The sequence below is a fragment of the Clarias gariepinus genome, chromosome 27 (genome assembly GCF_024256425.1).
Source record: "Clarias gariepinus isolate MV-2021 ecotype Netherlands chromosome 27, CGAR_prim_01v2, whole genome shotgun sequence".
In the NCBI taxonomy this organism is placed as follows: Eukaryota; Metazoa; Chordata; class Actinopteri; order Siluriformes; family Clariidae; genus Clarias; species Clarias gariepinus.
The window spans coordinates 10,692,290-10,718,208 of NC_071126.1; the positions used below are offsets into that span (position 1 = coordinate 10,692,290).

At 37.6% G+C, this 25,919-nt stretch overlaps 1 protein-coding gene across 1 annotated transcript in view; it reads right to left on the reverse strand.

The window, feature by feature from the left end:
- ryr3 (ryanodine receptor 3) overlaps positions 1–25,919 on the reverse strand; it is a 77,459-nt gene that overhangs the window by 1,167 nt on the left and 50,373 nt on the right. The window contains exons 58-100 of the mRNA XM_053489187.1: positions 25,775–25,896; positions 25,572–25,621; positions 25,416–25,476; positions 24,379–24,617; positions 23,500–23,581; positions 23,280–23,410; positions 22,858–23,175; positions 21,462–21,702; positions 21,288–21,375; positions 21,119–21,211; positions 20,010–20,180; positions 19,099–19,158; positions 18,880–19,014; positions 18,628–18,740; positions 17,675–17,771; positions 13,925–14,037; positions 13,768–13,819; positions 13,620–13,676; positions 13,016–13,115; positions 12,809–12,888; positions 12,622–12,698; positions 12,453–12,526; positions 9,215–9,232; positions 8,313–8,393; positions 8,020–8,108; positions 7,345–7,473; positions 7,049–7,171; positions 6,823–6,964; positions 5,426–6,723; positions 5,067–5,104; positions 4,785–4,953; positions 4,335–4,421; positions 4,030–4,224; positions 3,802–3,932; positions 3,675–3,717; positions 3,450–3,577; positions 3,300–3,360; positions 2,889–3,035; positions 2,648–2,782; positions 2,371–2,527; positions 1,584–1,648; positions 289–389; positions 64–115 (exon numbers count right to left, since the gene is read on the reverse strand). Coding sequence (XP_053345162.1) covers positions 64–115; positions 289–389; positions 1,584–1,648; positions 2,371–2,527; positions 2,648–2,782; positions 2,889–3,035; positions 3,300–3,360; positions 3,450–3,577; positions 3,675–3,717; positions 3,802–3,932; positions 4,030–4,224; positions 4,335–4,421; positions 4,785–4,953; positions 5,067–5,104; positions 5,426–6,723; positions 6,823–6,964; positions 7,049–7,171; positions 7,345–7,473; positions 8,020–8,108; positions 8,313–8,393; positions 9,215–9,232; positions 12,453–12,526; positions 12,622–12,698; positions 12,809–12,888; positions 13,016–13,115; positions 13,620–13,676; positions 13,768–13,819; positions 13,925–14,037; positions 17,675–17,771; positions 18,628–18,740; positions 18,880–19,014; positions 19,099–19,158; positions 20,010–20,180; positions 21,119–21,211; positions 21,288–21,375; positions 21,462–21,702; positions 22,858–23,175; positions 23,280–23,410; positions 23,500–23,581; positions 24,379–24,617; positions 25,416–25,476; positions 25,572–25,621; positions 25,775–25,896 — 5,943 coding nt within the window. The remainder of the gene's footprint in view (positions 1–63; positions 116–288; positions 390–1,583; positions 1,649–2,370; positions 2,528–2,647; positions 2,783–2,888; positions 3,036–3,299; positions 3,361–3,449; positions 3,578–3,674; positions 3,718–3,801; positions 3,933–4,029; positions 4,225–4,334; positions 4,422–4,784; positions 4,954–5,066; positions 5,105–5,425; positions 6,724–6,822; positions 6,965–7,048; positions 7,172–7,344; positions 7,474–8,019; positions 8,109–8,312; positions 8,394–9,214; positions 9,233–12,452; positions 12,527–12,621; positions 12,699–12,808; positions 12,889–13,015; positions 13,116–13,619; positions 13,677–13,767; positions 13,820–13,924; positions 14,038–17,674; positions 17,772–18,627; positions 18,741–18,879; positions 19,015–19,098; positions 19,159–20,009; positions 20,181–21,118; positions 21,212–21,287; positions 21,376–21,461; positions 21,703–22,857; positions 23,176–23,279; positions 23,411–23,499; positions 23,582–24,378; positions 24,618–25,415; positions 25,477–25,571; positions 25,622–25,774; positions 25,897–25,919) is intronic.

Below are 25,919 nucleotides of genomic sequence, written 5' to 3' on the forward strand. Positions count from 1 at the left end.
ATCACGACTTTTATCGTCATTTTTGTTTTTTCAAGAAATGAAGGGGTTTTTCTGTAGACTTACCTGACCCGTATGTTCAGTTTCGTCTTTATTAATGAGGTACATCAGGAAGAATCTGTCAAAGGAGACATGAGAAATGAACAGGTCTTCTATGCATAGTAAAGTGAAAAATGTACATACTAACGTTTTACAGTTTCTATTTCAGTAAATGCTCAAGTTCAGCAACGGTACAATTTAAGAGAAGGACAGAAAGTCTTTCTGTAGGTGTAATGGAGGGTGCACACTCACAGATAGTTGGCCAGGTTGTGCTCCTGTAGAGTGTGGGTCTCGAAGCCATGCGGTGTGGTGTCAAAGTAGTCGTTACCAATCCCACATATAAAACATTTTGTCTATTTTAAGAGGGGGAAAAAATGTAAACAGAGTTAGTCTTCACATTGGTTAGCAATTGATTAACAATGGGTTGGCTGGGCAAGCTGAGTTTCACAACACCATAGTGGATTATTTTTTAACAGCGTATCCCAGGTTGTTTTATATCTTATGTCGCACAGCAATTTGGCAACCATAATAATTTTGACCATTCAAGGCATGGACTTCACCCAGAACGCTGACTTAAAGGCCAATTCGACACCTTTAACTCTCTTTAACTTTTTATAACAGCCACATGTATACGAGGAACCAGGATTTTTCAGCTGAACACTGCCTAGTCGCCACTAACCCGTCTTTTTACTCCGCATTCTCTCATTGCTCCAGGGTCATATTCTGTTGCTTACATGCCCATTACAGATTCTTTGGGTCTTGAACAGGGGTCAGAATGGGCACTGACTAGTCTGCAGCTACGCAGCCCCAAGAGCATGTCATGTTGCCAAGAAAACAGAAAGTGCAAACTTGGAGCTTTATCTCTGACAGTTCTGACAAAGTGCTGACAATGGAGATTAGCTTTAAAAATACTCAATAAGCTTTGCCATTATCAACGATTTTAAAGCGGACTGTATAATTAGTCCCTATGTAAGCTGTTATGCTGTAAAAAAACGTTCAGAGCAGAATCGCAGTATAAGAGTAAAAACTAGCTTTGTTTCTCTATATAATCCTCTGCTACACTAATTCACTTATCCCAGCATTTCACTAGTACGTTGATACCATCTAGGTAGAAAGTCTTCTCTATATGCTGGAGACATGATCAGACTGCCTACTTCATGTCTACAAGGCTGTCCCTTCAAGAACTTATTTAATGGCCCAGAAATGTGGAAATTCATTGGAGTGAGGTCACAATTGTACAGGGATGTGGCAGTAACTCTGAGGAAGAGTTCCTGTGATGTGCAAGTGGTGTTCATGAATGATTGTGTGTGTAGATTCTACTCTTTTCTGCAAGTTCATGACAAGTTATCTGACAAGCTAGGATTAAGTGTTCCACAGAAGTCCTGGGTTGAATTGAACAATCCTCTTCCAACCTTAATGGTCAGAACTATTGTCAGAGCCGTGCTCTTATTTAAAATATATCAACATTTAATATTCACCAGAGCTATGGTGTAACTTATCAGTACATTCAATTTAACAAAATAAAAAAATTCACACAGAGCACTTACTTCCATGTCTTCCTTTACTTGCTCCTGCTGATCTCTCAACTCACCAAAAGCATCAATAATCAAACCTGTGGAATGTAAAGCAAATGGCAATAGCATCCAGTTCTGGTAATTTCAGCAAGTGATGTTTAAATAGATTCCCATTTTATTAAAAGAAGGCCTAATTATGAAATAGTAAAGCAACTATTCCAAATAACCGACTTCAGTAATTTATAGAATAGATTAAATGAATCGATTGATTTTACTCACTCACTCACCGTTTATACTGCTTATTCCTGTATACATGGTCGCGTAATGACCTACAGTATAGCACGAGGCCAGATACACCCTGGACAGAGTGTCAATCCATTGCAGGGCACACACGCACACACTCATTCACACAATATGGTCAATTTGGAAACGCCAATTAGCCTAATCTGCATGTTACGGGGAGAACATAAAAACTCCATGCACACAAAGAACTTGGCCCCTGGTGGCGCAAGGCAAAAGTGCTAACCACCAAACTACCATGCTGCCTTAAAATTTATTTCATTTTTCTAGAATTTTAAAAAGGAACTGATCTCTGTTTTACTAATAAGGCAGAATATAATGCATTTGTGATTTTTTTAAATATGTCATATACTGTAAGGTGCCCTCAGACCGATCCTGTGGAATCTCCAAAGTTTCATAATGTATAGAATTTATACAGTAGCATGTACGTTAACTGGGATATTGAAATTTCTTATTAGACAGGCTCTGCCCATGACAAACAAACTCGACATAACATCAGGGATCTGTCACTTGCACTTACCCTGGATGATGGCCAACAGGATGACAATGACAAAGAAGAAGAAAGTAATGTCAAAGAGGATGCGGTAAAGCTCGTAAGGGTCGCCAGCTGGGTCTTCAATCTCATCACCGATGCCTCCACCAGCTCTGACACCCACATACATGTGGAATAGGTAGCACTGAGGAGAAACAGGGACTTCTTTTATTTAACCATTCACCAAATGATTCTTAAATCATTTGAGCACATTAAATAGGCTGAATTTTATACATGTAAAACTATCAACTGAGCTTTCACTCACCGTCATCATATCATCACACTTCATGTCAGGTTCATCCTCATCCTCACTCTTGTTGTAGAACTTGCGGAAGAAGTTGAAAGCCACAACAGTGTACAGGTAAACCACGACTGCTAGCAGGCCCACGGTCAACACCAGCTGTTTAAATAAGGAGCAGAGGGATGTCCATTTTAAATTCAAACACATACAAGCTTTGCTTTTTTAATGCATGAAGCACATGCACCCTCTTGTGGTAAAGACTTGCCTGTTTGCCATTGTGTGTTACAGAGGACAGGATAGTTCTCAAGGTCTTAAAACCCATGGCAATATCCAACAAGTGAGCAGCAAAGAAGAAGTTGTTGTAATGGCCCAGAATAGACATTGTGGTGTACCAGATCAAGTAGAGGAAAGACTGCATCAAGAGAAGAAATTTTTTTTTTTTTAAGATTATTATGTACTGTACACTCACTGACCACTCAAGGAAACATTATACTCCTTGAATTCTTTTTTTTTATTAATTTTTTTTATGTTTCAGCACCACAAGACATCAAATCCTATAGGGAAATAACAAGAGGTTTGGAAGTTTGCATGATGCTTGCATAAATGAAAAAGTGTACCCATTAAACTACAAGATGAGTGTATATGTATCACAAGGCTGTTCTGGTGTTTTACATACATTATCAGTTAGGACGACTCCCATCTTCCAGATGTGGTACTTCGTGTCAATAGAGCTCAACCTGGAATTGAATTGGAGATTAGTGTCCCAAAAAAGTTATAAAAAACCTTTTCCAGTTCATTTTACTCTGCGTATTTGATTCAACCTCACCATGACAACAAAGAAGCCTCTTTCACTACAGTTTCCTCTGTGGGATCAAAGTCAAGTGCGCTCTTATCCAAACCGAGGAGTTCGGCAATACGCTCAGCCCCATACAGATCTCCATACTTATTGATGACCTGGAAATACGAGGTACATCAGGAGTCAGACAAACATACAAACTCGTTATGTGAGTGGAGATATATTTAATTCATCTGAAGATTATTTGCCTAGTACCTTTCTCTTAACAAATTTGTCCCAGTAATTATTGGGGAAAGACCTGAAAGAAAATTGATTCAATTATTAAAAATATAAATAAATGTATGACATAATTTATTTAAACATGTTTTGAAATGGGCCCTACGGAGTGGCAATAACCAAACGATCCCATTGACCCTTGATGTCATCATCAGAAGGCTGCTCAGTGATGTACAAGCCATCAAACTCAAGCTTCCTTGCAATCTCCTTCTCTCGCTTAAACACAACCAAAGGGACCTGCGACAAGAAAATATTATGATTGCTTTTTTTTTTTGTATTTGATCAAATTATCTTTTAGATGCTCTATAACACTTTGATGAAACAAATGAATTACCTTGAGGCAGTAATATCCCACCACACAAAGTAAAGAAATGATTGTATGCAGTACAGCCAAGAAAGTCAGTGTAGGAGCCATGTAGCCAGTGCTCTCCTGAAGTACATAAAATTCTACATCACTGTCTTCATCATCATCGTCATCACTTCCACCCCAGGACTCCTCATCTTCTTCATCCTCAGCTTCACCAGACACCTACGATAAACACCATTACAGATCCCAAAAATATTTCAAGTCAATTATAAAACATTTTTTATAGCTGTAGAAATACTGCTTATTTAAATTAAAGACAATATCAAACAAACCTTATAAAAGAGCAGGATGAAGTTGATTGCAAATGCAACGAACAGTGCCAGCATCCGAAGGTTGTAGAAATTACGAGCCAAGTAGTTCTGGAAAGGTCATAAAAAGTAAAAAAAAAAGAAACAATTTAATAAAAATAGAATGTTTCACTTTTAGCAACAAACTGTACTGTAAACTGTAAATGTTTGGACACACCTAATTTCATGATCTTTCCTTATTTTTATTCTATTCTACATTTCAAAACAATGCTGAAGGTGATATTGATATGTGACCGTGACTTATGCTCTGTAAAGCCTTCATACCAGCTCGAATCTAATTGTGCTGTTAACTGGTCATTTCTGAGTCCAAACGAATTTTATGAACTCCTCTAAAGTCCTTTGCAGTAGAGGTCATTTTGGTCTTGCAAGAACGGCATTGTCACCTAAATGCAATGCCTTATATAAATCACTTACAAGCATCTTGGTCTTATAGACTTCCAGTCCGGCAAAGAAGGTGGCCATTAATGCAGGAGGTTCCTCCTTAGATGAGCCATGTCGTTTTCTTGTAGTTGGCATTTCCTCCACTACTGGCTCTTCAGGCTTTTCTTCTTTGGTCTTATCTTCTTTTTCACGATTCTCTGTGCTATTAATACAATTCATTCATATTTACAGTTAGTGTAACTTTGTTCAGAAAACCTGGCAAAAATTTACCTTGCCAAGTGAAGACACAGACCGTTGTATGTTTTTAAAACTTACTCAGCTTTCTCAGGTTCAGACTCCTCCGCTACTGGTTTCTATAAAACAAAGAAAAGAATACTTTATATGATTTTAACTGCCCCAGGTATGAGTGAATGTTGTAATGTCATCTGCACTCCTGACAAAGCAGTTTCTGAAGATGAATGAATTAATCAATGAATCTAACGAGCTAACTTGTCACTATATCTGATCAGTCCCAGTTATGCTCTCTTGAAATCCCAGCCACACTATCAGGTTTAAACACACGACCCCTATGGGGCAAACATTTTACCATTTCAACACTTGGGAGATCCTATTTTTTTTAATTATTGAATGACTGAATAACACATATTTTATAAATCTATTGAGAAAATGCACACCTGACGCTTCTTCTTTTCAACTTGAGGGCTGGCTTCTGTTGTAATCTCTGAGACATCCCCGAGTCCAGGCTCAGATCCGTGCTTTCCCTCTCGCTTAGTTGGCGGACATATAAGATCTATGATGGCATCAGTTTCCAGTTTGTCCACTGTGCCACCCATCTGTACCATTTCTGTAGATACAACTATTTCACCATTTTCTGCTTTCTCTGGCTCCGTGACATCACCATGAATTCCGAACTGAGTGGGATCTGGCATGTTGCCCAAGATGTCTGTCACCTTCATGTTTTTAGCCCCTTCAACAAGGCCCCCTCCAAACATTGAGGACCAGATTATATGAAAGAATCCAAAAATCAGGCTAAAAATGCCTTTAAAGAAGCCAATGAAAAGCATCAAGAAAAATGAAAAGAATCCTGTTATCATTTCCCTAATGGTCAGTTTCTTAAACTTCTTGAACTGCTTCCGTGTGTTCTTGAGGGTCAGCATTTGACGGAACTGAGATACCTTTTTCTTTACAGAAGTGCAGGCAACAGTGAAAGCTGAAGCGGACTCAAGAGATTCATCTTCCTCTTCACACAGTTCCTCCAACAGATTGTGTGGTTCTTCCTCCTCTTCTTCAGGGCGTTCAACAGCCCCTGGTTCGGATATCTGGGAAGCCAGCTGCATCTCAAAAATGGTGTCTTCACAGAAGTTTACAAACAGCTCCATCTTTTCACTTTCACTGCCCTCATTGACCATGTCAAAAATGAACTGCCGCTTGGACTCCTTCACCTGAGGCTTCTCCCACTGCTCTCTGCTAGATTCACTGATCTCAAAGTACACACGCTCAATCCGCTTGGCACCTCCCATGATCTCGATACGTCCCAAGTAGGGCTCGAAATAACTGAGTACACTCTCAGACAGGTCCAGGAAAGTGGCGAGACGTGATTCATTGGGCATGTGCTCAGACAGATTGGTGAGCAGTACAGCCATATTGAAGCCAATATCTTTTGCTGGCTCGTGAAAGCGTTCCACGAATTCTGTATAGTTAAACATGTCGTTTTCATCTGCCTCTGCACAAGAGAGAAGAAACTCAATCTCGGATTGTGTGTACTGCTTTTGGCTCTCCATTGACTTCTGGAACTCCTTTTTAGAAATTATTCCTTTCCCTTCAGGATCAAACTCTTTAAAGTTTTCAGAGGTAGTAAGGTCCTTCAGCTTGAGGAACATATCAAAGAATTTGAGGATCATTTCAACGTTGCTGGAAGACTCCACTAAAGTGTCGACCATTTGCTTCCCAATTGTGCCATTCACCACGTTACCTGTAAAAAAGGATTTAAGTACTCATTGTATGCATTTTGTTTTATTTTACAAAAGCTTTTCATAATAAGTTTGATGAAGAGGTGGAAAAGAGTGCCTACCCTCCAGAAGAGATAACAACATGACCACCATATCCTTCTGCAAATCCATTAACTCTTTTAACAGATCAATTTGGCTTGAGTCCTGTACAAAGCAAAAATGAGAGTTTGTTGCCAGCATAAAAAAACTACTGATAAGCACATGCTTGGTGTAAAAGTGTAAAACTAAATAGCATGTCCAATCTATTGGATTGGACCACTCTATGGGTGTTTGTATGTATTGGAGCACTCTGTATGTGTGAAATACCTGTGAAAGTTTCATTTGCATATTGGCAAAGACATGCAGGAATCCAACCACGGCATCCCACAGCCTGCTGTGAGCCAGACTCTGCTGGTTCCCAATACAAGGACCCTGAAAAGGCAATTATCACGCACAATGCTAAAGAGCTGGTAAAGAGCTGTGTTTTCCCATATAAACTTCACCACTTACAAAGACAGAATCGATAGATTATACAGATGGATAGATTTAGATAAATTAAACCATAATAACAATATTCAATTTCCTTGCGGTTAAATAGTGAATACCTGAATGTACTCTGTAAGTGAGTTGAAGATCTGTTTAGCTACTGCCAGTGCTTTAGAGAAGTTCATCTGTCCTTGGTCATCAATTACATCTTTTCCAGAGTAATACCAGTAGAAATCACTTATGGATTCCTGGAAACCAAGACATTTTGTATTTCAGTGTAGTGTTGAAATGCTATTGTGCACACCCTCTAATTTCATGATCTTTTCTGGATATATCTTTTTACATTGTAAATATAATAATAATAATAATAATAATAATAATAATAATAATAAAGCCTTTATAATAGTTCCAATCTGAGGTGCTGATTGTTAAATGTTAATAATGGTAACCCTCAATTAACTTCTCTGCAGCAGAGGTAAGATTTGGTCTTTGCTTTTCTTGTTATGGTCTTTATAAAAGCCAGTTTCATCGTGGTGCTTGATGGGTTTTGCAAATGCACTTGACAATACTGTAATAACTGTTTCAGAACAGCTGACCTTAAAATAACTGACTGATGTTGTTAATTAATTACCTAATTCCATATCTGTATCCATATTTGATAGATTTGAAATATCCAGGAAAGTTCTAGAATGTAGAGAACAAATGACTAAACAAAAAAAAATTTAATTAGAGGGTGTGTCCAAACTTTTGATTGGTGCTGTAGATCTTTTCTTCCATATGTACTTTTTTTTTACCTGCAAACGTAGGAGGTAGTCCACTGTGCTAATAATGATGTTGACAGTCGTTGTATTTCCTGTTTGGGTTCTCAAGAAATTTTGGAAATCTGTCGAGAGTTTTCAAAACAATAATGAGCAATTGTGTTTTCTAACTCAAGTACAACTAAGCAGATTTTAATAGACACAGGTCTTGAAAAACATTGCACATTTACTGTTGTACTTTACTCCAACTGAAAATTTTGTTGAAAAAAAAAGACAGGAAACATCATTGTAATTAATGTCAAGCAATAATAACAGTACAAGAATCTTACCATCATTGTGGCCCTCACATAAAAGCTGCAAAAACCTAAATAAATCCTTTGTAAATTCATCATTTTGTAGTACTTTGGAGCCTTGAAAGAAAACAAAAATAAAAAAGTCACTGAAGTGTGTTAAAAGCTTATAGCTTTCAACATGAGTGTCAAGCAAGCATGATCAATTGCTTCACTAGAACCTCACAGCCCCAAAATAAGGAACTTTAGATTGCAGGCTTGCAGCTGCATCCAAAGAGCCGACGAGAGAAGGAATTGCTTGAAGATTAATACGCACAACTGAAGGAGTTTTCTGAAAGCTGGGGTTAGCAAGGTTTCTTTCACAAGCATCACACAGTGTATGTACTGTACACATATAATGTTGTAAATAGTCACAGCAAAAGTGGCTCAATATAAGAAATTACAACAATGATTTCCTTTCATTAATGGCATGTACTGTATATGCCAAATTTGGAAGGAATGGTGTTAATACACTTATATACAGTATACTATGTCATATTTGTGAAAGTAAACACAAAAACCAGCTGTGTGAAATAACCCCCAGATTTTTAAAAGCTCGCTGTTTATTTCATAGCTTTGAACAGAATTTGACCTGGAATAGAACGATAATCTGTAGGAGAATGCGATATGACAAGTGCTTAGTAATGTTAACCAGGCTGAACTCAGCCAATGAACACATTCTAGTCTAGTTTAGTACCAAAATAAAGCTATGTAATTATACTGCCTAATCTTTTAGCTCTATTCTATGTCATATGTTATCATGCATGAATCTCTGCAGGACAGCCTACTCAGAAAAAAAATTCCAGGTCAATGGAGGGAAAAGGTCAAGAAAAGGTGATTTTTAGATGGTCACATGCGAAGTGAGAGCAAAGCGCAATGAGGAGTAGCTAAACGGTATTTACCCCGCTCACTCACGTTGACTGCCATCCAAGAATATAAAATGATAGAAGACACACAAAGAAAGCAGACATAAGCAAAGGAGAAGACACTGGTATTTAGACAAAAATGAGAGAATGTGACAATTTGTAATAAAGGAACATGCAGTTACTGTTAATGTTATATTAGGTTAGAAGGAGATTAGAAATGTGTTAGATGGAAAGCTGGTAAGGGAAATTGCTTACAGCAGCACATAGCGCAGCATGTTTAATTAGGCTGTAATACAGTTTGATTAATAGGATAATTAGTTGAATCAGTTTAGTTATGAGGTAAGTAATTGTGCACATAACAGTAAGGAACTGCTTTTATTTCTAATGTCATAATCATATGTAGTACTGTATATTATGTTACGACATGTAACTCTTCATTGTTTTCCTTACAAACTCTTGTTCATAATGTCTAATGCAATCCTAACCAAACAACAACCATCCTTATATTATCCCATTTTGTATATTAAATATATGCTCTTATACTTTGGGCAATATATAGAAATTGCAGCAGCTTTCACCTTTTGATTGTTATAAGTAGTTTGCAGCATTTTTTCTGTTAGCCACAGTGTGTTAGATATAGTTGGAAATGAAACAAAACAATCATTTTGTCTAATATATTATTAGACAGAAATACTTTATAATATGATATTCTTGAGAGAATTTTGCACTTAGTGCTGTTTTAAGTGGTGGGGAAAAATAAATCATTTAAAATATATTATTATTATTATTATTATTATTATAAAATTATTAAATCAATAACAATAATAAATTACATCATCATGTATTATCCAATTTACAGGGTCACGGGGGGAGGATGCTAGAGCCTATTCCATTAGACTTAGGGCATGAGGCAGAGTACATCCTGGACGGGTTGCCAAGCCATCGCAGGATACACACACACACACACTCACAAACTACAGACAATTTGGGAATGCCAAATGGCCTAATCTACATGCAAAATCAATGCACACAAACCTGAGGCAGGAATTGAACCCAGACCCTGGAGGTGCAAGTGCTAACCACTAAGCCACCACGCTGCCTAATAATAATAATAATAATAATAATAATAGGTAAATTCATAATTTTGGATATTTTTGTTTCAAATTGCATGATTTGCAGTTTAAGTATAAAACACTGGAAATTACCAGGCATTACTGGTTTATTACTTATTTTATATTAGAGCTAGAGTTAGCAGGCTAGCTTCATATATCAGCAAATGAAGATAAGTAGTGTCTCAGGTGAAGCCTTTACATTCACTGTGTGGTCTAGTGCATGCAGCGCGCTGTGAGATTATAGCAGAGCAACCATTTCCCCTTTAACCAGAGCTTGTATTTTAGCTAGCAATTTAGCTAATGTTACTGTCTGTGACTTTTTCATTATTTAGCTCATTCTTATAATATAATTGAATAAGCACTGGTACACCAGTACGCTGGTGTTTCACTGTCTCTGCTGCTTGATCACACAGTCACTGGAAGAGATATGCAAATAACAACTGCTAAAAAAAAACTACAATCTTAAGAGATTTTGTGCTTTCAGCAGGTAACGTTTTTAAGTATCTTTAAAAAAATCACAATAAATAAGAGTGAGACCCTTTATGTGTCACCCATAGGTTTTCTGAAGAGCGGTTTTGAAGCTGAAATGTGGGATCTCTGGTAATCCCAATCTTGGCTGGAGCTGACTCTGTCTAAACCCCCCAGTTAATCCATAAATGGGAACCTGGATAAAGTCTGACTGTTGGTTGGAATATGCATCCTTACCTCAGTTACTACAAGCTACTGTAGCTAGATTAGCTTTAGAGGGATAAATTTAATTTACATGCAAATGTCACTTTCAATTCGATGGAACTTCTTCATCCATACCCTGCACATCATCCCATGTCAACTCCTACATTCCTTTTGGCAAGTTAAGCTACAACAATTCCAGTTAGCTGGTTAGCAAAAGCGATGCATAGCAGACAGCTAGCAGTTTGAAAACTGCAACACAGCTGCCAGACAAATTGGCCACGCCCCAATTTAATATGTTTATGGCTTAATGTAATTACATTAATCCCTAATAAATTTACAGTTTAATGTACTTTTAACTGATGTGTTACATAAAAAATTCACCCTTGTACAGTTGTTATCAATGGGAAATCTAGCTATGGAGACCAAAACTGTTTATTTCTGTTGTAAAGTTGGAAATGTAAGCATGGGAGTCTATGGAGATGGGAGATTGACTCACCTTTGAAGCTAGCCCCCAGTGGACATTTAAGGAACTTCCCTTATGGATTCATTTTTCGGAACCAGAGGATGCCCCTTACCTTGAATTTTCTCTAAAAGTTTATTATTTGGCTCGTGTAGACTTTTAACAAGAACTATCTTCTGGTAGACCTTTATGCATGTTAGAATGTTCCTTGTTACAAGTGGCGGCTTGTCCTTATATATGTAGGTGGGGCATAAATCACAGCCTTTTAACAAATATTACAGCAATCTATGAAAAACTTTAATATTTACAACTATGTACATTTGAAATTCTTATTCACTCTTTTAGTGAACAACAATTTGTTATTAAGCACCAATTTATTATTGCAGTAAATGGTCAAAAATGAAATGTACAAATCTCTGTGCCCGTGGTCACTCATTGAATATTTTGCTTATGATTGAGAGTCAGGAAAGTTAGTTAATTCTCCCTTTTTATGTTATTTTTTGCATGTTTAAAATAAATTTGTTGGGTAAAGTTCCAAATCTCTAAAAATTCATTCAACAGTAACCTTTAGCAGTGGTTTTCAACTCTGGCCCTGAAGGACCAACTACCCTGCACAGTTTAATGTTTTTCCTGCACTATCACAACCACTTCAGTTCAGAGAAGGTTGTTAATTAGCTGATTAGTTAAATAAGATGGGCATGAAGCTGAGAAAACATTCAAATGTGCAAGGTAGTCCTTTAGGACCAATGGTGAGAACCACTAGTCTATAGCATAAGTAAAGTATGGTTGTCTCTCGAATGAATTTTGCTTTAGACTTCATCACTATCAATGGTGTCGTCCCACCAAAATTTGTGGTAACAAGTCACTCCTGCTTCTTATTTTCTTATTTCAGTAAGTCTCCCATTCTAAATAGAAACACCCAAATATGGTGAGACTATGTGGACAACATAGTTGTAGTACAACATTGAGTAAATACGCATAAGCAGTGTGATTGTACATCCGAATTTTTTTTTTAATGGACTGGACTTACCTGAACCTTCTTCGGTCACCATTCCAAGGCTCTCTGCCTTCTTTTGTCTCTCAAATGCATTTAGATCCAGTACACTAAAATGTGCAATACATTAAACAACATACAATAAAACACTGTAAAGCGATTGTAAAGTAAAATGGGAAAAAGCACGTTTGTAAATCTTATATACCTGCAAGACTGCATTAGCCAAGATAAACTTTTAAAAAACCCAGCATCCCTTTTTTCTTTCAGGTAGTCCAGCATTTTCTAAGGACACAATGTATATGCTTTTATAATGCAAAACTAATCGACATGAGTTGCTTAAGAGTTTCAATCTCAGTCTGTAAATGAAAGTGGATTGAGTTGCACCGATGTACCTGCTGAACAACAACATTGCCTCCATTGAGAATAGAGATACCCAACTTTAGAGTGAATGTCACCATAGGGCCTAGTCGTCCTGAAACAAAATAGCAAGCCTGCATTGTTAATATGTACCTTTTAGACATCAGCAAAATAAGTGAGCCTAAACGTGAATAAAAAAAAAAGATTTTGAGAAACAACCGGAAAGTAGCACTTAGATTTACCTTTGCTAGCACTGATCATCTGTAGCACCATCTCAGCTGCTCCTCGAGCATGTAGCCTGGCCTGCTGATACAGAATTTTTTGCTTTTCCATCTCTTTCTCCTGTAATGAAAAACCAGTTGGCAATTTGGCTACATTTATGAAATTCAATGAGTCAGTTCAGCTATGTTGTTGGAAGAAACATATAACAAATCATGACTGAATGGACACTGGATGCATCAATATGTACTGTAGGTAATTATAATTAGTGCTGAACTAGATGTTTAACCATGCACATACACCTGTACCTACTGTTTATTTATGCAATTAAGAACAGCCTGCAATGATAACTGATATTTTACCTTACTGATTTCATAATTTTTTTTATAAATGTTAGCTTTTTTGGGTGGTCATCCTACCTCAAGCCAAATTTGACAAGTGGACAGGTGTTGGTATCAAGCTATGAAGATTGTTGCAACATCGATGGGTTTAATTACTCTAGACAGCGGAGTAATAGGATTTCAACGATGCACCTTCCATGCATAATTTCTTTGACAGTCAAGCATTACATTCCTGTCTTTTAGTGTTCTTAAATAATTAATAAATGATATCCGGCTTTACACGTACCTCAAATGTCTTTTCTTTTCCTTCTTCTTCCTCCTCTTCTTCATCCTCAGCACAACTCTACAAAGAGTATATTTTTGTATTTAGTTCTCACTTGTGTGCAATATTCTTGCAACGTGCAACTGATTAAACAACAGAACAAAAGAAATACCTTTGCCATCATATCTGCATACGCAATATACAAGGGATCTACTTCCAGGACACTAGATAATAGAGACAGAAAAAATACATTATTTTAAGCATTCATTTTTTAAAAATAGAATAAAACAGATTCCTCATGGGTATGCATGTGTAGGATTGTATGGGACCTTCTCTCAGTCAGGGCATTATGACTGAAGTGGAGGATGAGCTGGTTAAGAGGGTCCGGCTGAACCTCAGCCTCTGCTTCCTCCTCTTCCTTTTCCGCAACCATGGGGGTTTTCTGCAGGCAGAGCCACACAAGTCACACAAGCCTTCAGCCCACATTTCACACATACACATGCTCATCCTTCACTAACAACAACAACAACAGCGACAACACTTAAGACATTTTCATTTCTCTCTTACAACAGTCTCTCACTCAGACACTGTGAGAACCACTGACTCACTCGCTATACTGTCACGGAGCAAATCCATAGGCTTAAGCTTTGGACACAAACACACAAAGACAAAGAGCACATTCTATAATATTTCAGCACAATGGCTTCCTCAAACAAGACTTATACACCATTCTTTACTCAGGCCTTCTGAACAATTCACAGGATACTTTTCATACTTTACCATTCGTTTGAAACAAGGCACCTGCTCTACTGTCTACACATTATACTCATGCTTTCTGTCACTTTTTTAACACTTTTCAACCAGCTTGTTCACACACAACTCACATGCAGTTTTATTTCCACTTTCACATGATGGCAAAATCAATGAAATGTTATTTAAGATAGTGTCTCTCTTCCCTTGACCTGTGGAATAGTACTGTACGATGTACTTATGGTACAGGATAAGCACATCTGATTCAAATCCAAAAGTAATAGTTCTGTAATCATTTATATAATCGTGTGTAAAAGTTAGTGCCCCCTCTTTTAATTCTGCGTTTTTCTGTGTGTGTGTGTGTGTGTGTGTGTGTGTGTAAAAGTATAATAAAAAAAAGAATCATCTGATTGTAGCGGGTCTTAGCCAAATAGAACCTTAGACGAAAAACAACATATAACTTTTTTTTTTTCAAAGTCATATAATACAAATAAAAAAATATGCAAGCAATACTAAGTACCTCCTTACTGCTTCCACATGATTTAAAAAGGTACGTTTCAGCTAGGTGCTGCTAATCATTAGCCCTTGATTAATTAATCATCAGCAGTTTGTTGGTTTGGATCATTCAGGTGTGTCCGAAGAAGACACACCAAAAAACAGAGAATTAAATGAAGGGCACTAACTTTTACAAATGACTGGTATATGTAATACTACAAGACCATTTTTGACCTGGTCATAGCATGTGTTCTAAAACATTTAAATCCATGAAAATAACCCTTCATAATGTAAATTATGTCATTATGTATATGTTGACATAATTGATTCTCTATTTAGATATCTTACATAAAAGAGAAAATGTGCATATCATTAAAATCTTACTCAGGAATAAACAACCAGGTCTAAATGAGGTCAAAATTTTGTTTTGTTTACAGTAGGTGAAGGCCAGAGTTGAGAAGCACTTTTTTAGGTGACATGCCAGGAAAGAGCATGGCCATTGCCTGATGTGATGCTCCAGGACTATGTCCAGGGGATGATACCATTAATGTATCAATGACCAGCTCATGAAAGACATGCAATGTTATGTGCTCATACATTAATGAAAATGGCAGTGCAGTGCATGTCCCGTGAAGCGTAGTGATAGCAGATAATCTGTTTGTTTTTTTTTATATAAATTAAACTATTTCGCTGAGGCGCATGTTAAATATAAGGCGGTACGCACAAAGACGTTTGTTTAGCTGTTTGGGTAATGCTTGAGCTTCACTACTGATTAATATACACTATAAATGTGCCCTATTACCTGTAGTGCCCTAGTTCTAGAGTTGCTAGTTTATCAGTCAGAACCAAGTTTAAAAGAATACTCAAGATTTTCCACCAAGTTTCTATCCACTGCATCTATAGTGTATGTGTGATTGCCACTGACATTAATTTTGACTCCCAGTGCTAAATAAATAAATAAATAAATAAATAAATAAAATGAGAAATATCTGTAGTCTATGGATACTTGTTAGGATAACTATAAAAGTCATGAAAGATTTTCTTACAACAGCTGTAATTTATCCAAAATTTGACGACTGAAGCAATACAGAAAAAGCTGGATATAAACATTCAGACAGTAAAGCAAAAGTGAGTTATTTCTTTTAAACTACATTGATTATTTTAGAAATGTATAACCACAAATTCCAATTTAATATTAAATTTAATATTAAAATCCATAAACGCTCAAGCGGCACTAATATGTGCGGGCAACACAGCATAGGTCAATAGCGGTTTAAAAATATGAATGTGCTTACATGGAAGCATTGCTGGTGTGCTTCCATATACTGTAAGCACATACATATTTCAAACTCTGTATTTGGGTTTTTGGATGTCATGCAGAACAAATGTTATCATTACTTTTATAAAGGGTAAATTTTACAACTACCTGACTGGGACTGATGTTGTAAAAATCTCAAAACAAGCATACTATTATGATTTTAGGACAGAAAAAATATTTGATTATGTGTAACCGTGCTATTTTTTTGCCAATTTTATTTTTTATTTTTGCTCAGTCATGTTTGGGTAGTCAGTTAAAATGAACTAAAATTCCACCTATTCATCTGTCTAGGAACCTCTGTAGTCCAACTAGGGACCGTGGAGGCCAGTGGGGACAAATAGAGGGCAAAGGGGACTATTGTACAGTCTTTATTTCCATTTATAGGACCGTGGTAGGACCTCCAGTTAGCAAACTAATATTCAGTTAATCATATCGCCTATTTAGTGTTTTAAAAAAATTGATATTACGCTCTATAATGCACAATCCTGAGCCCTATATATGTTTATTAAAAAAAAGGAAGACAAATGATGGTTAAAATGCTCTGAGCTTTAAGGGCTAGATTATGCATGTGCTTTAGACAATTTTCTTGGCTCTCCATTCAGTTAATGCAAATTGCATGTCTTTAGCTCATGTTTAGTTAATTTAGTCATGAACTTGCCAGATGTTCCCAAGGCTGTAATTTTTATAGAAAATCTCATTTAAACAAAACAGGATATAAAATACAGAGTGAACAACAGACGTTGTATTTGTATTTTGTACCTCATAAAAGCAAGAAACTATTTAGGACTGAAAAAATGGCAATAACACCAAGGATGGTTTTTGATTATTTGATGTGCCTACATTTTGGATAATAAACATAATTTATGTGCTACAATTAGAACTCAAGTTCTTAGCTCAGGCTTTAGTTCTTAACCTTACTGCACATACTATATGTAACTCAACTTTTAATATTTTAATATGCATTTAAATAAATAAAAGTTTTTCCATTCCATTTTTTTCAGTACAGGCAAACAGGTCAAAAATTCTTGTCAGTGGTATTCACATGTATTCACAACAGCTGTAGTACATGACATTTGAAAAATGCTTGAGTATGCATTCAACACTTGTGAGATTTAAAGCAACTGTACTGCCTGCACCTACACAGAGACGTGATTTTCTAGATGAGGTGAACATGCCACTCACTCTCACAACTTACAATACGAGACTTACGAAAGGGAAGACGACACCCAACAGAGAGGCAGAGTGTCACAGGGCAGACTTGCCCCCTTACCACAGCTATGCTGAGATACACTGCTCTACGCAGCCTCAGGCTCAGCCCAAATTCATGCAGGGCCTGTCTGCTGCGCACACAACCAGCTGAGCCAAACACGGGCCAGGACGAAGACGTGAGGCGAGCAGGAACGCGCTGCCGCATTTCAGCGGGCAAGGTGCTGGCCGCAGGGCAAACAGTGACAGAGAGGGCACCAGCGGGCACACACGTCACACAGGGCAGCGCCAAGGCTGGCCCGGTACTTACTGCCAGGTCCTGCACTAGCTTCTCCTCAAAGGAGTACTCCTCTGCTACTATCCAAAGTTTCTGATAGCCCATGAGGAAGAGGTTAATAGAGCGATGCCTGAAGATTCAGGGGAAAGGGAGGTTAGGAAGGATAGAGGCAGGGTAAAAGAAATGGGGGGAAATGGGAATAGGGAAAGGGGTGCATTCTGGGAGGGAGTGAGAGAGATGTACAGCCCATGGCCTCATCTGATTGGCCACCTCAATAACTGAGTGAGGTACACCTAGTAAATCAGCACAGTTCAAATATAAGTGAGTGAAAATTAGTCAAGGATTTTTCTGTTTTTTCACCTGGTCCTACATTCATTGCAACAAGCTGCTTTGCCTAAATACTCACCATATTAAATGTTTGGAAAGTTTATTAATGTAACAGTAAAGGACAGCACTGGAAGGTGACCATTCAGAATGGCAGTATAAATCGAATGCTTGTGCTTAGTCCTTAGGCTGGAAAATGGACTGGAGGGAGATGTTGGAATCATGAGGTCTTTTAGGCTCACTTTACCGTTAGCATGGAGAACAGACCGTCAAAGCTGGAGGTTTGGTACAACTTTTCCAGCCAAACGTACCCATAGCCATTCAGGAAGTAATTATTATTTTTGAATCTAAAGTGTATTATAGAGACAACAAAGAGGATAAGAAAGATGTGTGGAATGGCCTCTACTGAAAAACTGGACATTTCACATTGTCAGACAGGATATTAAAGGAAAACATGGTTTGGATTAGAAAATACAGTAGGTCTATAAATAAAGAAAGCAAATATTACAATTGGTCATATATTCTAACATAAATAGATGGTGAATAGTAAGTCATACATCAAGAAAGCTTATAGCATGTAATCTACCTCTATACAGTATACCTGAAACATACATCTGTTTTGATGGTGAACAGTTCATGACGAAAGTTTCTTCAGCACTCACCTAGGTAGCTTGTAAAGAGGTGCCATGCGGAAACAAGCAACCACAGCACGCTTGCGCTGTTTGGACAGCTGCTTCTGCCATACCAGTTTTTTACACCTGAGAGGCTGCTCAACCTGTGGGGTAAAGTCCAGTGTGGAGACTCTAGATAAGTTTCCTACATTTCAATATAGTTAATCACTGAGATAGTATGATGATAATGCAATGCATTTAAGGATTGGTGTATTCAGAAAAGATGATGTATGTGTCTCTAACCTGCTCAAGATGGAAGACAGCGGATGAGATGCCTTGAATCTTCTCGATAATGTGCTCGGTATTGTGTGGCTCCTCACTCTTCACCTCAACATCCTTATAGAGGTTTAGCTGCCACTGCACTGCCGGGTCCTCTGTCTGTATACCATGTGAAGATAGAGTCTCTAATCAACTTATGCCACATTATCATATGATCATTATATACAAATGATATACACTTGCCTTCTCTTGAAGATGTAGGTTCAGTCTTAGTTGATCCTTTACCTCGTCATCTGTATCTTTCTGTAAAAGCCAAAACATTTAGGATTTGCCTTCTAAAATGTCTGTAAAGTTATGTTAATAATAAATAATAAAAAATGGTATTGAACATGTTAACGTCTACCAGAAGTTAGCTCATGGTATCACTTTCATCATAATAGCTGTAAACAGTCATTTCCTCATCAGCTTCTCACCAAAACTTACTGGATAGACCTAATTGCTGACATTTTATGTCTACATGAATCCTTTCATAAAAGTTAAATAAAGGTTTTCTCACAGAAAACCTCATAATATTAATAATTATATATTTTTCTTTTTTAATGATCAGCAGATTATTCATTAGCATTAGCTTATGTGGACTATCCGCCATTCATTCATTCATCTTCTATACCGCTTATCCTGGGTACAGGGTTATGGAGGCCTGGAACCCATCCCAGGAGACTTGGACTTAGAGCATGAGGTGGGATACACCCTGCCAATGAATCACAGGGCACACACAAACAGACCTGGCATTTTGGGAATGCCAACTAAACCTAATCTGGATGTCTTTGGACAGGGGTGAAAAACCTACCAAGCATGGGAACAGCATGCAGACTCCAGACACACAGACCCACGGCGTGATCGAACCCTCGACCCTGGAGGTGCGAGGCCAGAGTGCTAACCACTACACCATTGTGCCGTTTGACTGAGGTATAGAATTTAGAAAATTATAATGAATTAAAATAAGGCCTGCTGCTTGCACTACTGTCAAATCAGCTGTTATTGAAAATTGATCAACACCTTGACACCAATCAGATCCGAGAATTTAAAATAGTTAAAATCAGCTAGTGTATTCAGATAATGTCGGCTGAATATAAAATTAAAGCCATGCTCACCAGACTGTAGCGAATCTTGGCCAGAGAGATGAGCTCCTGGTCTCCAGCCGTGCACATGTTGAGGCCAACAGGCAGCAGTTTCTTGTGAGCTGCCACAATTAAAGATGTCTGAACAGAGTACAATTCTCTTTTTCTCTTCTTCCCTCTCCTTTCCTGATCCTGGCCCCCTGACTGCAACACATTACACACCCAAAATGTTTTTTACTGGATACTATTTATTAATAAGCATGGAGGCATGGGATCATTTGCTTAATTTACGGTATACCTTTTTAGCTACAGTATACACACAGATCAACCACAGCATTACAACAATAGCCATTATGCCCAGTATTATGCAGAATGCTTTTTGCAAGAGGTTTATGCTTTTTGTGTCGTGGATTGGATGGATGGATCTTCCATGAATCAGACTTGATGGTCTAGCGCATTCCATGGGTACTTAATTGGATCCGATCTGGGGAATTTACAGCCTTGGACTCTGACAGCTGGGCCACATGTGTGCTGGGCACTTGATGTTTTTGGTGCCTGTCTATCGTGGCCTGCATCGGGGGCAACAGACAGTGTGCCTTTTGGTCTCTGCCGATCGTGGGGCCTTGGGTCCTCACGATCCTGTCACCAGTTTACTGGTATGTAGTTTATATATATTATGGCTGATCTGTGTATATGGGCTAAATAATATTGCAAAGACTTTAAAAGTAACATATTTGAATAGAACAAAGCCAAACACAAAATCTCAGATAGTCACTTATTTCATCTCAAACCTGATTTTACTTTTTAGTCATAATTCCTTTTTCCTTTAGCACAGATATTACATACAGTGATAAACAGTGATTTATAGCAGCTCTCCAGAGTATTATATATATATATATATATATATATATATATATATATATATATATATATATGACATAATTTTGGGCAAAGTTATACAAAGCAATAGGGAATATATTTCAAATTGTATTACCATTTCATTTTGATCAGCATAGCTATCAGATAACTTTGACATAAAAAATTCAGACAAATACTGATGGGCAAATCTAATAGCTTTTTACAAGCCAGTACAATAGGAGTTTTTGACTCGACAGATGACAATCTATTTGACTGTATCTCACCTTTGACATCTTGGACTTGGTGTCTCCAGTGAGGAAGGCAAGGTTGTTGATTTCATTTTGCACCACAAAATTTTGCTCCTCCCTTTTGAAATTCTGCAAAAAAGCAAGAAATGTGGTGGAAATCTGTAGATCACAATGAAAACAATCCATCAGAAGTTAAAGATCTTACATGAGATTTACACCAGAGAATGAAAATCTCAGACACCATTTTGAAGAGCTCTGTTGAATCTGAAGTTGGTTTCTTCAGCCATTTGGACCTGAGTAGAAAAGAGGGTTCATGACTCAAGACACTGCCTCCAAATGGGGCTTACTTATTTTTATTTATACTGATATTTATTGATACCTGTTGTTGTCCACGTAACGAATGAGCATGGGGTAAAAAGCATACAGGTCCCTGCATAGGACAGCAAACTCATCCAGGATCTGCAGCTCGGCCTCCTGGGTGTCAGCCTTGCTCTCAGCTCTTATCATCTCCTCCTCAGCCACAACCTTCACTGTCTTCTTCTTCAGCTTCTCCAGTGTGGGGAGGAAGTGAGTTCGTAAGAGGTCTCCTCCTGCCTTGCTAATGATTGGCTGTGTGTACACTGTATGGAAATAAAATTCTTGCATTGAGGGCAATTACTTTGTTTATGCATTTAAGAGTAACAAAATGTGTTCTCTTGTGTTCTCTACCTTGTCTGCTATTATATTTCCCCAGAAAAAAAGAAGCATGAAAAAAGTATGAAGAAAAAAAAAGTATGATGAAAACTGAATGAATAATGTCTCTATGATAATACTGTTAAAAATTCCATATATAGTATTGAAGAATAAAATACAGTAAAGTTAGTTCATTGTTGGCTCTCATGAAGGTGTAATCACAGATGTGGAGGGGTTGCACAGTGGTTAAGGTGTATCGGAAACCCCAGAACCACCAAGCGGAACAAGTCATTGAACAAAACCCCTAACCCTCTACTGCTGTAAAACAGGTGTATAATCAGGAAAAAAGCAAGTCTTTCGATAATATGTTCTCCCTGTCGTTCCCCTGGCATAGAGCCAGTACAGTAATTAAACTATCAACAAATAATGATTTTTAAAATAAATAATGCAATGTGTTGCTGCATATGCTGATTTATTTTGCATGCAGTTTTTATTTCCTGTGAAATCATATTCCACCTTTATATGTAATTATATGCCATAAAATGTGCCTGTTGGGTGAATTGGAATGCTTGGGTGGGTGTTCTCATACTTTCTACTAAGGCCAGCATTGATGTTTCCCAGCTATTTGTGCTTTGGCTTTTCTGAGAGATTAGACTGGACAGGCTGGTTTTTGGTCTCCGTGGGCATGAGTGAGCCTTCGGTGCCCATAATCCTGTCACCAGTTTAATGATATATAATTGATAATCAATGTTAAAGTGTTAATGTTATGTGGTGTTAATGTTTTTTCTGATCACTGTGTATACAGTATGTATATTAACAGTACTGTGCTGTAGACGAGTTTTTCAGGATGTACTGTACACCTTGAATAGGGTGCCAATCCAATGATCTATCGATCCTGAAGAGGTACGATACCGTGCCACCCAAATCAAATCAAATCTTTTTTTTTTTTTATTCGGAAATTAGCTGCATATTTTACTTACAGTTATAAAAAAAAAAGAGGTGCCTAAGACTTTTGCACAGTATTATAGATACAGCACAACCAGATGTCCCGTCCCGGTTTGATTTGAACACCCCTTTTTTTTCCCCTTAATTTATAATCTCACCTGCAAGCCTTTTCATCCAGGAGGCTTCATCTATACCCAAGTTATTGTTGAGAATCTTGAGAATGTTGCCTAGGATGAGGCTGAGGTGCTCGGAGGTGACAGTGGTACAGCAGCTCACATGACTGGGAGAGTTCTCAGGGCCCTTTTCCCACCAGTAAGAAAGATAGTTACACAGCAAGGGCAAAATGACTTCAATGACATGGGGCATCTCTGTGTAGCGAGCCCCAGACTCAGAAATGTCATGAATGTCTTTCATCAGGCCGTCCAGACGTGGCATCTCAGGACACATCTCCTCCACAGTATCAGGCATGCTCAGGACTAGAAGACAAGTCCAACATTGTTATAACAATAGTAATCTTCAATGAACTAGTTGATTACAAATAACCCATATAAGGATTTACTATAACACTATGTTAACTCACTTGCTCTCTCTCGTGGTGTTTTGGTGTTGAAGACAGAGCGTGGGTTGTGCATGTTCAGATGAGGTTCCAGGAAAGCCACAGGCATCGCTCCCACCAGAGTCGCCAAGCATTCTCCCAGCACAGGAAGCTGCCTGTTTTTTTAATGCAGAACCCAGACATGAATAACTTGGAGAAAAGAGCCAATAGTCTAATTAACAACGCATTTAGAAAGAAACATTACTTTTCAACGTAGATGTTTTTGCCAGTTCCGAGAGAGTACAGGCTGGTCAGAATTCGATAGCAAGACAGTTGAACATCATCCACTGTAATGCAGTGACATAAAATGATATTAATTCTTTCATTTAAGAGAAAACATTTAATTTTTAGAAGTTAATGAACATGGGGGTTTTGGTACAAATTAGGGCTGTCAATATTAACATTTTAATGCATGTGATAAATCTAGAGATTTATCTAGAACCCAGGGTGCTATTTTTACAAGAATACATTCGATATAAGATGTGGGTATGGTGGCTTAAGTGACAAAAGCTCTAAGTTATCGATTTTCGGATTTTTAGGATCTGGGTCCGAGCCCAGATTGGTGGGTGGCCACACCCTATACTACCCCACTGCATGCAGTGCCGGGCCCATTTGAAAGATTTTAATTTAACATTTGTTGAATGTTATGTTTTAGATATTATAAAACTGCATATTCTGTTTCCTCTAATCAGTTTGTCATGCATTTCTTTATTCCAACATTGCACGTTTATAATACAAGTAAGAGTAAGTATTTTAAAATTGTGAATAATTATGATTAATCACGGACTATGTCTATGATTAACTAGATAAAAATTTTTATCAATTGACAGCACTAGTAAAAAATATTTGCCAATGTGGTGCCACATTTAAGGGTGTGTCATTTGTACCTTTAGTTAAAGAAACATAATAAAGAATTATATTTAAGTGACCCTTAAGGGCCCCAGATGAACCTTTTTTAGAAGGTTTAATGCCATGGTCATTTCAGTATTTTGAACCATTTGCTATGTATTTAAAAGTGATAACTTTTATTTTTGTAGCTGCTTATTATTTAGGTTAAGTGATTAATGACCAACTGTTTACTTACACAGCAAGTCCGCCCCAAACTGGTGCTCAGTGATGTGCTGAAAGAGTGCAGTAAGAATAGGCAACAGTGCCACTGAGGTGTAATTGATGATTTGTGCCACTCCCTTCATCTGGGTGCGAGACTGGCCAAGTTTGCCCAGCTTCAGGTTTTCTACAGTCTTCTCCAAGTCCTCTGCAGCATTATCGAAGAATGTCCTGACTCCGGCCTTCACCAGCTCAGAGCCAGACTTCATCACTGTCCTAAAAAAGGGGACCACATCATCAGCCATGCAAACTCTTACGCTCCAAAATTATTATAATGATCAAGATTACAAATACAATTCAGGACACAATCAGTTGATCCACTCTGACCATGATTTATGGTAACAAATTATTGTAGCCAATCTTCCAAACAGCATTTTTAGAAGATAGAAGGAAATCAGACATCAGGAAATCTGTCTGAAATCAATATGAACACAGGGGGGACTATCACAAACCTCTACACATAGAGTAACCCGAGCTCTGGATTAAACCAGCAACTCTGGAGCTGTGAGCTGCGTGCTGTGCTGCGCTGTTTTACCATTTATATAATATAACATAATTACCATGACATAAGAGCTGTCCTATTTAACTTCAATTTCAATTCTTTTCAATTTTCAATTACAGTACTGTGCAAACATCTTAGGCATTCTGTGTAATTATTTTATAGATTAACAGTATGTCATTTTATTGACCTAGAACAAAAAGAATTCAGATTTTTAGTATTGATCAGTATTCCAAGTTACAGAAAAATATTTGTGTGCCAGAAAAGAAAGCAGCATATTATTTAAGCAACTGCTTTTAGACAAAAAAACTTTTTTTGGCCTAAGACCTTTGCAGAATACTGTATAGGAGATTGTTTTTAAGTGATAAAAACATAAAACTTTATTCATTTTATTTACTGCTATAAAAGCAAGAATGTATCACTTATTTTTTGATAAAAAAATTAAAAATTACTTACCACCCCCCTGACCCCCCCCCCTCCCCCCCAAAAAAAACCCAAAAAACTGAAGCTCTTACCTGAAGTCCAGTGAATGTGCCAAGATGTAAAGACAGCTCACCATGGTAGCAGAGTCACTTCCTGACATGGTTGTTACATGTACAAAAGTTATTCAAGACCAAGAAGAAATATGATAACCAAGCTGTGAGTAACAATGAAGTCTTATTTGGGCTTACCAAACAGAGAAATCCTATGTCTAACCAGAGAAGCCAGCTTGCAGAAAAGACTGTAGAAAGGAGAGGGTCAAAGACAGCAATGAGAAAATAATCACTCGCACTCTAAATTAACTTCTAATTAATATTCATGCCTTAATAACTTATTCTACGTATACATGCACATTTGGAAATAAATTAATTAAAATCTAATAAAAAAAAGAAACCTGGTGATCATCTCCTTCTCTTTGTTCGAAGCATAACCACTGCTGCTCAGGTTGATGCTGGGAGAAGACAGGAAGTAAAGGCAGTGATTTTTAAAGTACTGGTCAAGCAACGGCAGCAGGACCTGCAGAGAACCAAGCATCAGAA